This window comes from Haliotis rubra, unplaced genomic scaffold (genome assembly GCF_003918875.1).
Source record: "Haliotis rubra isolate DU_JTF1 unplaced genomic scaffold, ASM391887v1 Scf4, whole genome shotgun sequence".
NCBI classification, from domain to species: domain Eukaryota; kingdom Metazoa; phylum Mollusca; class Gastropoda; order Lepetellida; family Haliotidae; genus Haliotis; species Haliotis rubra.
In genome coordinates, this window is record NW_025767079.1 from 5,616,783 (window position 1) to 5,632,864 (window position 16,082).

The window sequence follows — 16,082 nt, forward strand, 5'->3', positions numbered from 1 at the left end:
AAAATGGAATGAATAGAGATGGTGGACCGGGAGAACTGAGGACAGACCAAACGAGGACAGAGGACCAAACGGAGGAGATGGAAACCCAGGAAACAAGGACACAGAGAGATGGTGGACCAGGAATGGGACAGAGATGCAGGAATGGACAGACAAGGACCTTACAGATACGTAATGGACGGACAATGGAATATCTGTGGATGGACATAGTCCATGACAGGACCACAGATGAAGAGACATGAGCAACACGACCCCAGGACAGCCGAAGGAAAATATGAAGATGAAAAGAACTGAACACAGGAAGGAAAGATTGGAATGGATTTATTTATTTTTCGTGAATAACTAGTTTAACATTTGCAATGATTCATCTGGAATTACTTTCTGAGGCCGGTTTAACACATGTAGAGCACCACCCCCTGTACCACCCCCGAAACAATAATGTCAACTTACCAACTCTAATACACGCTACGTGCAGAGCACTACAAATCATCAATCCCCATCACATCAGGTGTAGAACATACAAATGTCCAGTCTCCCATATATTAATAACATACTAATTTATTTATCCATTCCCATGGGTGATACCAAACACTCTAAACATCGAAAGAAAAATCATAGCAAATACAGGGCAATATAATACAATCGAGCGTCCTGCTACACACCTTAACCAAGTTAAAGCTTACTTAAGATAGGTTGCCAGTTCTTTGGACTAGAAAAGTCTGCTGCATTAATGTAGGTTCCATTTGGTACCAGGGAATTATAATCTGCCCCTCCCCGAACAACTGGAACAATGTTATGAGCATATACTTTGAACAACTTCTCTGTGATGTAATCAACGCAAAATGAATTTTCAAATGATAAATAAAACCTATATTGGTTGTACAAAAAACCGCACTTCGGTCCTCTACATTTTAATGGCCCACATCTTCCATAGATGTCCACAGAGATATGCTTACGTAGTTCTTTCACATACTGTTGCCGTTTGGATTGTGTGTTGCAGTTACTGACAAACCAGAGGACCGACTTCGTTTTATTCAGAGCAATTTGAGAAAAATTAACTTTCGGTGGTTGCTGCTGCTGATAAAGGACATTGTAAGGCAAGATGACGTCAGAGTCGAGACGATACGTCATGGTCCAGTTGAACACGTGACGCCATTGTTCTGATAGATATAACTGATTGTTGTAATAATAGGGACACTCTAATCCGAACATGATCCACACTTGGTTGGTTTGTTTAAGTGGAGGGGTTCTATACTTCAGTTCAACACCATCGAAGATGACAGCATCCGCTCTCTCCGTTTGCTTGGGATCATATGAACATTGACAGTTTTTCTGTGGACACTCTTGTATACCTTGTTGACAAGTGTTCCTCAGAGTGTCACCTGTAAACCATCTTGGGGGATTATGAAAGAGTATCAGCTTAGACTTGGTGCTTGTTACTGGACGGTATCCACGAGTGAAATCCACGCTGTAGGATGCCCTCTGTCTGTAGTCCGAAGAATGAAACGAGACTGGTTTATAGAAATAAGGTAACGTACTTATGGGACCGAACGCCATTTTGTACCCAGGTTCCAATACGTTGCTATTGGTAGTTCTTCCTTCGTTATTGGCCGGGATATCTGTTCGTGGCGCTATCCAGAGTCCAGTCGGCACCAAACTGGACTCATTGTAGTAAAGCATTGCTGTTCCAAACATTACTGTGGCAATTAGCAAAGCTAGGCAGTACTTTAATTTCTGTTGAGTCGTCTGAAACTGAAAATAATAGCATGTACAAGCGATGTACCAGATAAATAATTCTATTACTCTTAACACTTTTACCAATATTCCAGCAATATCACGGTGGGGGACACCAGAAATGGGCTTCACACATTGTACCCACGTGGGGAATCGAACCCGGGTTTTCGGCGTGACGAGCGAACGCTTTAACCACTAAGCTACCCCACCGCCCCGCCCCTTTTGGAAAAAGAAGCAGCCTTATTTTTTGAGTTGCTGTATCTATTTTTTTAACTAATTAGTTGAGACTTAAGTGGAACAATGTGACAACATGTTTAGCCTTTACACAAGAGTTAGAAGATGGAAAGCTGACGTAACTGCAACATGTACTTTAGTTCTTACTGTGTGCAATTCAATATTGTTATTTCATATAAATAGGTTAATGAACAGTGATTAATTTTACCTTAGAAGTAAAAGTGACAATCTTAATGAAAATGATTGATATATTTTATGAACTGGATATGCACACATTTTTAAAGGAATTGTCTTGTTCACTGAATTTGTTAATGTCGTTTTATGGACGAAACAATGATGTGTAAAGATTGGCCAGGGGCGCGTTTGTCACAAACGTTTTACGATTCACTCGTTGTTGGTAATAGAATCAATTCATATTGGAAAACAATAACTGTCTAACTGTAACTATATCTCTACAGAAATGGTAAAAAATAATTCAAACTATGCCATATCTTCCTGTGGCCAAACTTTACTTCATTACTTTGATATTTCCATACAAAAAAAAGTGTCTTTCTGCATCTTTCGGTGCATACTTAGGGACCGTTCATAATTTAAGGCATGTGGGGATGATGATGATTTTAAGGGGAGGTTGGGCGGTCATTACTCTTGAACACATGCACTACAAGGGAGTGAATGAGTGTGTGAATTTAGTTTAACGCCGCTCTCGGCAATGTTCCAGCTATATGGCGGCGGTCTGTAAATAATCGAGTCTGGACCAGGCAATCCAGTGATCAACAGCATGAGCATCGATCTGCGCAATTAGGAACCGATGACATGTGTCAACCAAGTCAGCGAGCCTGACCACCCGATCCTGTTAGTCGCCTCTTACGACAAGCATGGGTTACTGAAGATTATTCTAACCCGGACCTTCACGGGTATACTAGAAGGGAGTTCAGCAATTTTGTACATGACATGCGGGGTTGGGGGGTGTCACTTATTTTGCACATAGATTTTAGGGGGGAAGGGGGTCAATCACATTGTACATGCTTCTCAATACATATCAGTATAATCACCACCACCCATAATTTATGAACGGCCCCTTATGGAGAGTGTGTGAGTGAGTTTAGTTTTACGCCGCACTCGGCAATATTCCAACTATATGGCGGCGGTCTTTAAATAATCAGATCTGGACCAGACAATCCTGGGATCAACAGCATGAGCATCGAACCAGGCAACTGGGATACAATGACATTTGTCAACCCAGTCAGCGAGTCTGACCACCCGGTCGCGTTATTCACCTCTTACCACAAGCATGGGTTGCTGAAGACCAATTCTAACCCGGATCTTCACGGGTAAGATTATGAAGAGAGATAGACACACGATCATAAATAAACAAAAGTCTTATCCTAAAACATTGAAACATATATTTGTGTGTTATGAAATATTCTTATTCATTTACGTTAATTTGATGCCAAACAGATGCGCGTGTTGTCCACATTACCATACACAGCCAACCATAACTGTTTATCTATTCGAGCGGGGAGATAACTCACAAAAGTAACTACGGACAAGTTTGAGTCTCTTGCACTGAAAATTTCAACCTTAGTAAAGTATCCTTCCAGAGTTAAAGTTGACCAAAGTATGCTTTGAGGAACGGACGTAAATTTTTGCTAAGGTTGCCTTTAGGGTTTACCTTAGTCACTAAGTTCAACCTTAGTAAAGGTTGTTTTGTACAAGGGCACCGGACCCATGAAGATCCGGGCTAGAATTGATCTTCAGTAACCCATGCTTGTCGTAAGAGGCGACTAACGGGATCGGGTGGTCAGACTCGCTGACTTGGTTGACACTTGTCATCATGTCCCAGTTGCGTAGATCGATGCCCATGCTGTTGATCACTGGATTGTCTGGTCCTCAGGAATTGTGCTCACCGTTACTCGACCCGGATCATTCTCTCGGGAAGGCATGTGGATTGATAACCTGTTGCTCGTGGTGCTTGCCTTTGCTTGGAATCTGTAACTATAAAAACAAACCCATAATGCTCTTTTTCATGGACACCATATTCACAATGCCACATAGCTGTTAATTTAGTAAAGGAGTTGTACCTCCTCGGAACCAATGATACAAATATTGCTTGGTGCATTGTCTGGTGAGAGTACCCTTAGAATTGGTCTTCAGCAACCCATGTTTGTCGTAAGCCCAGGCGACTAACGGGATCGGGTGGCCAGGCTCGCTGACATGGTTGACACTCTTTTGCGTAGATCGACGCTCACTGGAAGATCACTGGATGGTCTGGTCCAGCCTCGATTATTTGCTCACTGCAGCCATATAGCTGGAATATTGCTGAGCGCGGGGTTAAACAACAAACAAACAACAGCCAAACTTGTGGAACTGATGGCTGAAGAAGGGCTTGATATTGCAGAGCTTTAGTGATACGTAAAAGGTGTGATGTCAGTTTTTTCTCTTTTTCCTGTTTCTCGATTTATATTTTCTGAGATAAACGATAGTTTTGCTGGAAGCCATGAAGATATATTCGCATAGAAAAAGCTGCCATGACCAGCAAATTTAGAAAACTATACTGGCTAGCCAACAGTTATCGCCATATTTTAGTGGGATTTACAAAATTACTCCGCCGTTTGTTAAAATTAATGAAACAGAATTAATTGTGATACTTAATTAGCTATTCACCGATGTGTTAGAAAAAATCCCGGAATTGTAATTGACCGGAACTGCGCACGTGTGATACTGTACGCGAGAAATTACAGGAAAAAAGAGATACCCCGAAAACATGGTACGGCACGGTATTGGCGATAACTGTTCGCTAGCCAGTACGGAAATGGAATTTTGTTCGATAACAACCTGACACCGCTCCAGATACAGTATGTATTTTTATTCACCTGACCTTCACCTCAAAGAAATTTCCAAATATGTACAACATTGTACTTGTATGCAAGTGGCCGACCGACATTGGGAAGATGGGATTTTCAGACCCTTCAAGATTCAGGGATCTTATATTCTGGACGAAAATGAGTCACGCACACTTCAAAATCTGACAATCTTCGTATTGTTGTTTGAGTTCATATTTTGCACTGTAACCCAGAAAATTAGTTAGAAGAGCTGATACGGCGTCTCACACTTCGACACTTCCTGTTAAATTTACCAAATCATGTTTCTAAAGATATATTTTTCCTGTTTAAACCAATGTTTGCACATTTATTGACTGATGCATAGTGAACATTTACAGATATGGAGGCACTCAAATTATTTCAAATTAAAACAATCTTTTCATGGCGATGTTTTGCGGCATGATCAGCATGAAGTATGATGTGTATATCGGTTTCTTGATGACTGCAAGGGACACGTGTAAAGTCATATTCATCACGTTTTGACAATAACAGGTTTCAACTTTTGAACAGTAACAGTTGGCTCTTCTGATATTGCTGTAACACATGCTCCTACAGGTGCCAACAGGTCATATTTTGTACCAGTGCGAAAGCATCCATTCATCTAAATTTCCACACGTGACTGTCGCCTAATGTACACTCTGATCTACGTCACCCATGCTTGCAGTAACAGTCTGCAAACGGGATCGGGTGGTCAGGGTCGCTGACTTAGTTGACACAATATTTTTTTCTGCGTCCATTCTCTTCATTTGTGAGAACTAGCGCACATTTGAGCGTCGCGTAAAACCCTGCATCGTATCCCAATGAAAAATGTCCACTAATAAGCATTCATAAAAGCGGTGAACGCAAATTCTTTCCAAAGCATCCTGGTACGTCTCTCTTCATGTCTATTTGGTACAACCCACATGGGTAAAATGTGTGAAGCCCATTTCTGGTGTTCCCCGCCGTGATATTGCTGGAATATTGCTAAAAGCGACGTAAAACCCAACTCACTCACTCACTTTTTAGTACAAGTGTCGGCTTCGCAGCACGCCTCCATCCCAAATGGGTAGAACCACCCCCAATGCTATTGATCACTGGATTGTCTGGTCCAGACTCGATTATTTACAGAATTCTGCAATATTGCTGGAGTATTGCTGAGTGCGGTGTTAAACAATACCCAAACCCAAACCAAACTCATGTGGTTTAACGTCAAAAACGTCAAAAACGTCAAAAGCCTGGATCTCTTTGGGTTCCACTCCCATCAAAAAATGATTACGGAAACAAACTGAACTGGTGTCTTGGGCGGCGTTTGAAACCCGACTTAACAATCCAAGGAACCGTGATGAATCTATTTCGAAATTGGTCTTCAGCAACCAATGTACTGGTCGTAAGAGACGACGAAAGGAATCGGGTGGCCAAGCTCGCTGACTTGGTTGTTACATGTCATCGTATCCCAAATGCATACATGAAATATTTTGTCAGTCACTGGATTGTCTGATCCAGGCTTGATTATTTTCAAAAGCAGTCATGCATCTGGAATATTGCTGATTGTAGAATGAAACAAGAAACAAACAAACCCTCGAACTGAGAGATTGTCTCAACACAAGATAACCATGTTAATGTATGGCACTTACGACTATCTTAGCGCTAAGAGCGCTTCGAAAATCTAGGCCCAGGTGTTGATTTGGGAATTTTACGTGCGCTTCGAAGGCTTGTCGCACAGCGATGATTGTTAACCGGAAGTGCTCCTGAAAGTGGAGGTGAGCAAAGTGTTCAGTCTGTGACTCGTTTTATATGAAGAAACATACAAGACAAATCTGAAGAGCCGCTTGTATTTCTGGTCATATACCATTGAAGCTATAGCCCCAGTATCATTTGCAACAACGGTGGTTTTACAAACACGTTACTTGATCACAATCTCACGACAGTGTGTGTGTGTTTTTGTCACTGCGCGGAGCTGTCAAAATGTGAACATGGCGGCGCCCATTTTGATTTCACAACACGTGATGTCATGGCACTTTCTGGATGAAACCAGATAAATCTACCTAGAACAAGAATACTGCTCACAACTTAAGACTTGACCGTGAACACTGAAAGGTATTATCACAACTTCATCCATATTTATGTGCTCGTTTTCGCAATTTTATTCAAACATTTACGTAATAGAGTGAATCTCGATGGTCGACCATGTGGTCATGACAGAAAAACTGGAACATTTATGGTTTTATTGACAAACTTTGTGGATGACTTCTTTTATTTTGTGAGTGCGACGTCACCAGTTAACCATAAAATTTGTCATTATTGTATTGCCCAACTAAAATACCACTCCAGTTGTTTTTTTATGATTCTGTCATGTTCACGTCTGTTCATATTTCAGCGGAACAATTCCCCAAAGTTAGAAAGAAAAAGACTTGCACACTACTCAATACAGTTTTACACAGGTGAGATGCTGACTTTTATTCACGTTAGTTGAATTTCTTCTCACTTTGTTCTCACACTCTGTGCTGTCCATGTATGGGAGTCTCATTCTTTTGAGCACCACATATGCCTCTTTTCACAGTGTTATTGTTTATATACTGGCTAGAGAACAGTTATGGCCGTGTAACAGTTATTGCTAATATATCAGTAGGGAAAAGAGTTCCTTCTGTTCCCCCGGAGAAAGGAAGGTCGTGGGTTGGATCCCCGACCGCGTCATACCAAAAGACGTTAAAATATGGTACTTGTTGGTCCCTGCCTGGCGCTCGGCATTAATCGGTACAACAAGGACTGGTCGGCTCGGAGTCAGTATAACGTGTCTGAGTGGGGTATTCATGCTTCACTGCGGCTTGGTATCTCAGTGGGCTAGCACTATAAAACCAGCTTCAGTCTGGGCTAGTACAAGCAGCCGCACCTACACATATGAGCGAAATATTCTCCAGCTCGACGTTAAACACAATTTCACCTCACCTCCTTCTGTTCCCCCATATTTTTTTTTTAACATTACCGTGCCTGGGGCCCTTAGCATTGTAATGGTTCGACCCTATATATTGTAATTAATGTTTGGGCTTTTAGTTATTTTTGTGAGTTTAAATAAACAACATAATTAACATTGGAAAGTCAACTGGACACTGGTACAGTGTGATATACAAATTTGCTTGCCCGACAGAAAAAATCACTGGACTCGGACAATGGGTTATTTCCAGCCCTGGTCCGGCAGAAATCGAGCCCGTCGGACGGGCCTGATTTCATACACTGTTAATAGTTTCATAATATCTGAATAATATTTCAGTTGTTCTTATACCAGTTATTCAGAAGGTATCAGTGATAGTTTAGATTGTCCACACATTGGACTCCAAGTATAATCATACCAGTTATTCAGAAGGTATCAGTGATAGTTTAGATGTCCTCAATGGAAGCTAGTTGTTCTTATACCAGTTATTCAGAAGGTATCAGTGATAGTTTAGATTGTCCTCAATGGAAGCTAGTTGTTCTTATACCAGTTATTCAGAAGGTATCAGTGATAGTTTAGATTGTCCTCACATTGGAGTCCAAGTATAATCATACCAGTTATTCAGAAGGTATCAGTGATAGTTTAGATGTCCTCAATGGAAGCTAGTTGTTCTTATACCAGTTATTTAGAAGGTATCAGTGATAGTTTAGATTGTCCTCACATTGGAGTCCAAGTATAATCATACCAGTTATTCAGAAGGTATCAGTGATAGTTTAGATGTCCTCAATGGAAGCTAGTTGTTCTTATACCAGTTATTTAGAAGGTATCAGTGATAGTTTAGATTGTCCTCACATTGGAGTCCAAGTATAATCATACCAGTTATTCAGAAGGTATCAGTGATAGTTTAGATGTCCTCAATGGAAGCTAGTTGTTCTTATACCAGTTATTTAGAAGGTATCAGTGATAGTTTAGATTGTCCTCACATTGGAGTCCAAGTATAATCATACCAGTTATTCAGAAGGTATCAGTGATAGTTTAGATGTCCTCAATGGAGGCCAGTTCTTATACCAAATGTTCAGAAGGTATCAGTGGTAGTTTAGAATGTCCTCACAATGGAGGCCAAGTGTTATCATACCAGTTATTCAGAAGGTATCAGTGATAGTTTAGAATGTCCTCAATGGAGGCCAAGTGTTCCTTTTTGAAATCTTCAGAAGGTATCTGTGGTCGAGTGACTCTGTGGGGTTTCTTATTTTCTTGACATCTGATTTTTCATTGTAAAAATATTTTTCACTCTGAAAGCCTGTCTTAATGTAAGCTCTAGCTTTCTTCAGATAAATGCCCAATTTCTTTCCTCTGTTCCCAGATATTTAGAGATTTCTGTTGTCATTACAGAAGGTAGCCTGTCTCTTGTCACGAACTATTGTGTAACTTATATCCTGATAGAATGGGAAGTGGAAATATTTTGTGTGAGAAAATGTTCCCAAACCTTCACAAAATATGATTTTGCACACAATATTGACTTACCTTGTTGTACGTCAGTAACTTCCAGTGAGGCTGTTTTATCTGGTGGGCAGTTAAAGAGAAAAACCTTGGTTTATTGAATAAATGGTGGCAACAGGTTGTAATAATGTGAAACAAGGTTGGTTGAAGAAATTAGAGATGAGTACTTATTTTTTGTAGAATCTTTTAAACTGTGTTGTCATAGCCTATACCTTTTTGAACAGTATGTCTGTGAGACAGGTTTTATTACCTTTGATTGGTTTCTTTCTCTAAGCTATTACTGATCATCTTGAAACAAGTAGCAGTGTATGAAATAAGCCAAAAAACCAGCCCAACATCTGGGCTGGTAACTTCAAAAACCTACCAGCCCAGAAGAGATTTAACCAGTCCTTCTTAGATACTAAATAGACAGTGCCAGTGGACATGTTATCCGAATAATTTTTTCCACCCGTCCATCGGGCTGGCTTGCTGTAAAATTAGACCATCCGCAGAGATGGAAATAACTTTAAAATTGCTAGTGTACTCCGGTACAGTGGCACATGTAAAATCACTTGCCCTAAAAATTGTTCCACTATACCGTCCGTTTTCTTGTTGATTTTTTAAATAAACAACATAATTAACATTGGAAAGTCAACTGGACACTGGTACAGTGTAATATACAAATTTGCTTGCCCGACAGAGAAAATCACTGGACTCGGACGTTGGGCAATGGGTTATTTCCACCCCTGGTCCGGCAGAAATCGAGCGTCTCTGGCGGTCAGACGGGCCTTATTTCATACACTGTTAATAGTTTCATAATATCTGAATAATATTTCACTTGTTGTAAAAATGAAATTTTGAGTAAATTATTGGAGGGACGGTGGGGTAGCAAGCAAACAAGACTAAGTTATATCAATAAATTGAACAGCGTGAAGGAAATGTCTGAAAGGGTCCGTTGTTCAGGACTCACCGAGTGATTGTTTGCCATTTGTTCACAATTGTATAATGGATTTAGAAATCCCAAATGTCAATGTGATATTTTCCATTTTTCAGTCGAAGGACAAAGTGATCATGGACACCACCATGTCAGATGTTCGAGAACTGTTTGGAGGATGTCTGTCAGCTATTTTGCCACCCGGTGTCAAAGATGTCAGGTAAAATTATTTGTTAGTATGCAATATAAACATGTGACTGACACACACCAATCAATTGTTTCAGTGCCAGGGCGGTGTGGCAGCCAAGTGGTTAAAGTGTCCTCTTGTCATGCCAAAGGTCTGAGTTCGATTCCCCACATAGGTACAATGTGTGAAGCCGATTTCTGCTGTTCCCAAAAAACGGCTTAAAACCACACTCACATTTGTATCTGCTATAAAGGCCAGACCATTTTTATTTCTTGTTTTACGGATCCACCGGTCGTATTGTTTCAAGAATAAGAAAAAAATATATAATAATTTTCGCTGCTCCAAAGTAAAATTCTCATGTTTTTATTGGCCAAAAACGTGAACTTACAAGAAAAAGTTTTTTAGATTGTCTTTTGCCACATATACACTTCATAAATTGCCAAGAGTAAAATACTTTCATCATTTAAAAGGAATATTACTTTGACTGGTGATTTTTTAATTATTTTTTTCCCCTCCTGCCTTTAGGTTTTCTGAGGACAAAAATTTGTAAAACAAGAAATAAAATTGGTCTTGCCTAATTTAAGTAAAACATAATTACAAATGTTTTAGAATTTAATCTGTAAAATAAAAACTTAAGTGTATTGATATGTGAGGTGGTTAACCCTTTCAACACCGCAGGCCGCTTAACCCATTCAACACCGCAGGCCGAATAATCGGCCAGGCAGAAGTCACGTCAAAATGAGACATAATTTTAGGAACCTACCTGACTTTTGATTCATATATCAAATCTATCACATTTCACAATGTCTGAAAACACTTATTAAATTTCAATTTATCATATATTATCAGCAGAATTAAAATTATAAACTATTTTTCGCAATATTATTGAAAACAACGATTCTCGGACACATGCTTCGGCAGCGGGTCCACAGTAACATTGTCAAAAAGCAAAGTAACGATGTTTCGAGGAAATTATTAAATAAATTGAATAAACTAATGAATAAAATCAACAACAGCATTCATAAAAGTTGTCAAACGTACATATAAAATTACTATTTCCATCTTTTTGTGCGATCATGTAATGCAAGTCAAGTCACTGACAAGTGACATCTCGGCTCTCACCGCCTCAATCTTCACGCTCGGACACGATGTTTAATGCGAAAATACATACATGAAGCATTTTTGTCACAGGTCATAACCTAGCACGATACGTCCAATAAGTTCCATAATTTACGTATTGGTAGCGATTTCTTGCTTAATATGTTCAGAATAGCATTATTTTACCCAAAACTTTTGTCCAAATCTGAAAGATTTCGCTCATTAGGAGGACGGTATCCATTGCCGTAATATGATTGGCTGCCTTAGGTCACGTGTCTGATTTTGACCAATCACAACCCTTATAGCAGACTGTGGCTAAAAAGCCCATTAGAAACCAATCTTTATCCAATAAAATCGCTTCTTACAACTGTGAAAAATACTCTTGGCAAGGGTACAGTGATATTGTTGATGTTCAGAGCTTTCTAACGATGCCCGACATCAAACGATTTGCCGCCGCATGTTATTCATAATGGAAGCTTCAAAACGGAGGTATTTTCAGTTGTTATGTCATTTTACCGAGCGGAAAGCCGCAGATATCGGGAAATAGGCTGACCATACATATTATTTAAGAAATCTTTTTATAATAATTTTCTGATTACGTAAAAATGAAAATATAAAAGAAAAAAGGCACGGGCAATTTATGACATGTCACAAATGGAAAAAATCGCCATAGTTTTTGCTCCTTTCGTGGTTTATCTGGACGTTACAAATGTAAGCTTGCATTTTCATTCAAAAATGCATTTATTTAAGTTGTAGTTGTATTATTTGAATAATATTATAAAAATAAACTTCATATTTATCAACAGTAGGATTAGATCTTTTAAATGGTGTATGGGATGTAGTAGCAATAACGTTTTACAAGCTTATAATTTCCTTCATAAACATAGACTTCATCTATGACCTCAGAGTCTCTGGGAACTCGGTGTCATGGCAGTAAATGCCTCTGGTTGACTGGTGTTGAAAGAGTTAAGCGGCCACAACGTTATGAGTCCCCAGACACCGGAGGCCGCTTAAGCGGCCAGGCAGTGGTCACGCCAAAATGAGACATAATTTTAGGAACTTACCTGACTTATGATTCATATATTAAATCCATCACATTTCACAATGTCTGGAAACACTTATTAAATTTCAATTGATCATATATTATCGGCAGAATTAAAATTATAAACTATTTTTCGCCAAGGTAATTGAAAACAACGATTCTCGACACATGCTTCGGCAGCGGGTCCACAATAACATTGTCAAAAAGCAAAGTAACGACGTTTTGAGGAAATGATTAAATAAATAGAATAAACTAATGAATAAAATCAACAACAGCATTCATAAAAGTTGTCAAACGCATATATAAAATTACTATTTCCATCTTTTTGTGCGATCATGTAATGCAAGTCAAATCACTGACAAGTGACATCTCGCTCACCACCTCAATCTTCACGCCGACACGATGTTTAATGCGAAAATATATGCATGAAGCATTTTTGTCACAGGTCATAACCTAGCACGATACGTCCAATAAGTCCCATAATTTACGATTGGTAGCGATTTCTTGCTTAATATGTTCAGAATAGCATTATTTTACCCAAAACTTTCGTCTAAATCTAAAAGTTTTCGCTTTTGAGGACGTTATCCATTGCCGTAATATGATTGGCTGCCTTAGGTCACGTGTGTCTGATTTTGACCAATCACAACCCTTATAGCAGACTGTATAAAGCATTAGAAACCAATCTTTATCCAATAAAATCGCTTCTTACAACTGTGAAAATACTCTCGGCAAGGGTTCAGTGATATTGTTGATGTTCAGAGCTTTCGATGATGCCCGACATCAAAATTTGATGTTATTCATACGAAGCTTCAATTTTCAGTTGTTATGTCATTTTACCGAGCGAAAGCCGCAGATATCGGGAAATAGGCTACACATATTATTTAAGAAATCTTTTATAATAATTTTCTGATTACGAAAATATAAAAGAAAAAGGCATCGACATGTCACAAATGGAAAAAATCGCCATAGTTTTGCTCCTTTCGTGGTTTATCTGGACGTTATAAATGTAAGCTTGCATTTTCATTCAAAATAATTTTATCTAAGTTGTAGTTGTATTATTTGAATAATATTATAAAAATAAACTTCATATTTATCAACAGTAGGATTAGATCTTTTAAATGGTGTATGGGATGTAGTAGCAATAACGTTTTACAAGCTTATAATTTCCTTCATAAACATAGACTTCATCTATGACCTCAGAGTCTCTGGGAACTCGGTGTCATGGCAGTAAATGCCTCTGGTTGACTGGTGTTGAAAGAGTTAAGCGGCCACAACGTTATGAGTCCCCAGACACCGGAGGCCGCTTAAGCGGCCAGGCAGTGGTCACGTCAAAATGAGACATAATTTTAGGAACTTACCTGACTTATGATTCATATATTAAATCCATCACATTTCACAATGTCTGGAAACACTTATTAAATTTCAATTGATCATATATTATCGGCAGAATTAAAATTATAAACTATTTTGCGCAAGGTAATTGAAAACAACGATTCTCGGACACATGCTTCGGGAGCGGGTCCACAATAACATTGTCAAAGAGCAAAGTAAGGACGTTTTGAGGAAATGATTAAATAAATAGAATAAACTACTGAATAAAATCAACAACAGCATTCATAAAAGTTGTCAAACGTACATATAAAAATTACTTTTTCCATCTTTTTTGTGCGATCATGTAATGCAAGTCAAATCACTGACAAGTGACATCTCGGCTCTCGCCGCCTCAATCTTCACGCTCGGACACGATGTTTAATGCGAAAATATATGCATGAAGCATTTTTGTCACAGGTCATAACCTAGCACGATACGTCCAATAAGTCCCATAATTTACGTATTGGTAGCGATTTCTTGCTTAATATGTTCAGAATAGCATTATTTTACCCAAAACTTTCGTCTAAATCTAAAAGTTTTCGTTTACGAGGACGTTATCCATTGCCGTAATATGATTGGCTGCCTTAGGTCACGTGTCTGATTTTGACCAATCACGACCCTTATAGCAGACTGTAGCGAAAAAAGCGCCATTAGAAACCAATTTTTATCCAATAAAATCGCTTCTTACAACTGTGAAAATACTCTCGGCAAGGGTTCAGTGATGTTGTTGATGTTCAGAGCTGATGACGTAAAAATGAAAATATAAAAGAAAAAGGCACGGGCATGTTATCACATGTCACAAATGGAAAACCATAATTATTTAAAAATCTTTTTTAGTTTTGCTTCTTGAAAATATAAAAGTGGTTTATCTGGTCACAAATGGAAAAATCGTTATAAATGTAAGCTTGCATTGTTTGCATTCAAAATAATTTTATCTAAGTTGTAGTTGTATTATTTGAATAATATTATAAAAATAAACTTCATATTTATCAACAGTAGGATTAGATCTTTTAAATGGTGTATGGGATGTAGTAGCAATAACGTTTTGCAAGCTTATAATTTCCTTCATAAACATAGGCTTCATCTATGACCTCAGAGTCTCTGGGAACTCGGTGTCATGGCAGTAAATGCCTCTGGTTGACTGGTGTTGAAAGAGTTAAGGATGGCTGAAAAAAACTATCAGAAATATCGTTGGTGAAAAAAATTATTAATGGAGTATTATGAAAATTGCTTCATAAAGAAAATGATGTATAAATTACTCTGATTTCTGATGAAATAACGTTTTAGTTTATTAAGACAAGGTCAGTTTTTAATTTTTTTTAAAAACCGAACAAAATCTTTTGATTGCTATTTTTCCTTTAGATTGCATCTTTGAGGTTTGTTTTAAGTTGCCTGAAATGTAGTGCTAAAGTGTGCTTAGTTCAGAGGACAAAACACAAAAATAGCGAGGGAAGGTGGCGCCATTCTTTTCACATGACCTGCGTGTACTTGTACAGTGCGCCATATGAAATGTTAGTTGGCGAAGGGTGCAAGCACGTGGCCTAGAATGAACACTGAACATATTATGAATGGGTGAACGGGAATGGAATATGATTATTCTACTCAAACTTTTCAAAAATTAAATTTAGTACACATGTTAGCAGGTCTGTTATTGAACATTTCAGTGAACTGCGAGAGATTCCAGACAACCAAGAGGTGTTTGTCCACCCTATGACTGACCAGAGCCTCATCATCGAGATCTTGGAGTATGTGGAGGAGCCGGATGAACAAGCAATCAGGTTAGATTGAGTGGCTTGGTGGTCTCTGTTAATGCAGACAATGGTCCCATTTTATGATATTACTAAAAGCAGGATAAAACTTTACTTTCGGATGATGTGCTGCAGGGGTTCCACTCATTTCCCCACCCGGTCATTTCCCCAACAAGTCAATTCACCACCCGGACAATACATGTACGTCTTAAAATCCATGAACAAAATCTATCGGCAATCGACAGATATACATGTCGCCACCTTGAGGCGTGAGCCGCGCTGGTTTGTTGATTGGATCAGTTAGCTATACCAATTAACTTCTCATTGACTGACATCGGCTTATGTACCGTATATTACCGTCTATAAGACGACCCCCAAACTTGACCCTTAAAATCAGTGTCAAAATGGTATGTTTCGTGCATAAGTCGATCCCCCTGCGATGGGGTCTGCGGCAAACACAGACAACTG

At 38.9% G+C, this 16,082-nt stretch overlaps 2 protein-coding genes across 2 annotated transcripts in view; one reads left to right on the top strand and one right to left on the bottom strand.

Moving 5' to 3' along the window:
• Nucleotides 1-669: 669 nt before the first annotated feature.
• On the bottom strand, nucleotides 670-1,554 carry LOC124287142 (glycoprotein 3-alpha-L-fucosyltransferase A-like). Its single transcript, XM_046723625.1, has one exon. It carries the CDS (start codon nucleotides 1,552-1,554, stop codon nucleotides 670-672), a length of 885 nt encoding a protein of 294 aa, XP_046579581.1.
• A 5,024-nt stretch (nucleotides 1,555-6,578) lies between these two features.
• Nucleotides 6,579-16,082, top strand: part of LOC124287143 (ran guanine nucleotide release factor-like) — a 40,971-nt gene continuing 31,467 nt past the window's right edge. Inside the window, exons 1-4 of the mRNA XM_046723627.1 lie at nucleotides 6,579-6,923; nucleotides 7,204-7,267; nucleotides 10,288-10,388; nucleotides 15,531-15,644. Coding sequence (XP_046579583.1) covers nucleotides 10,306-10,388; nucleotides 15,531-15,644 — 197 coding nt within the window. The 5' untranslated portion in view covers nucleotides 6,579-6,923; nucleotides 7,204-7,267; nucleotides 10,288-10,305. The remainder of the gene's footprint in view (nucleotides 6,924-7,203; nucleotides 7,268-10,287; nucleotides 10,389-15,530; nucleotides 15,645-16,082) is intronic.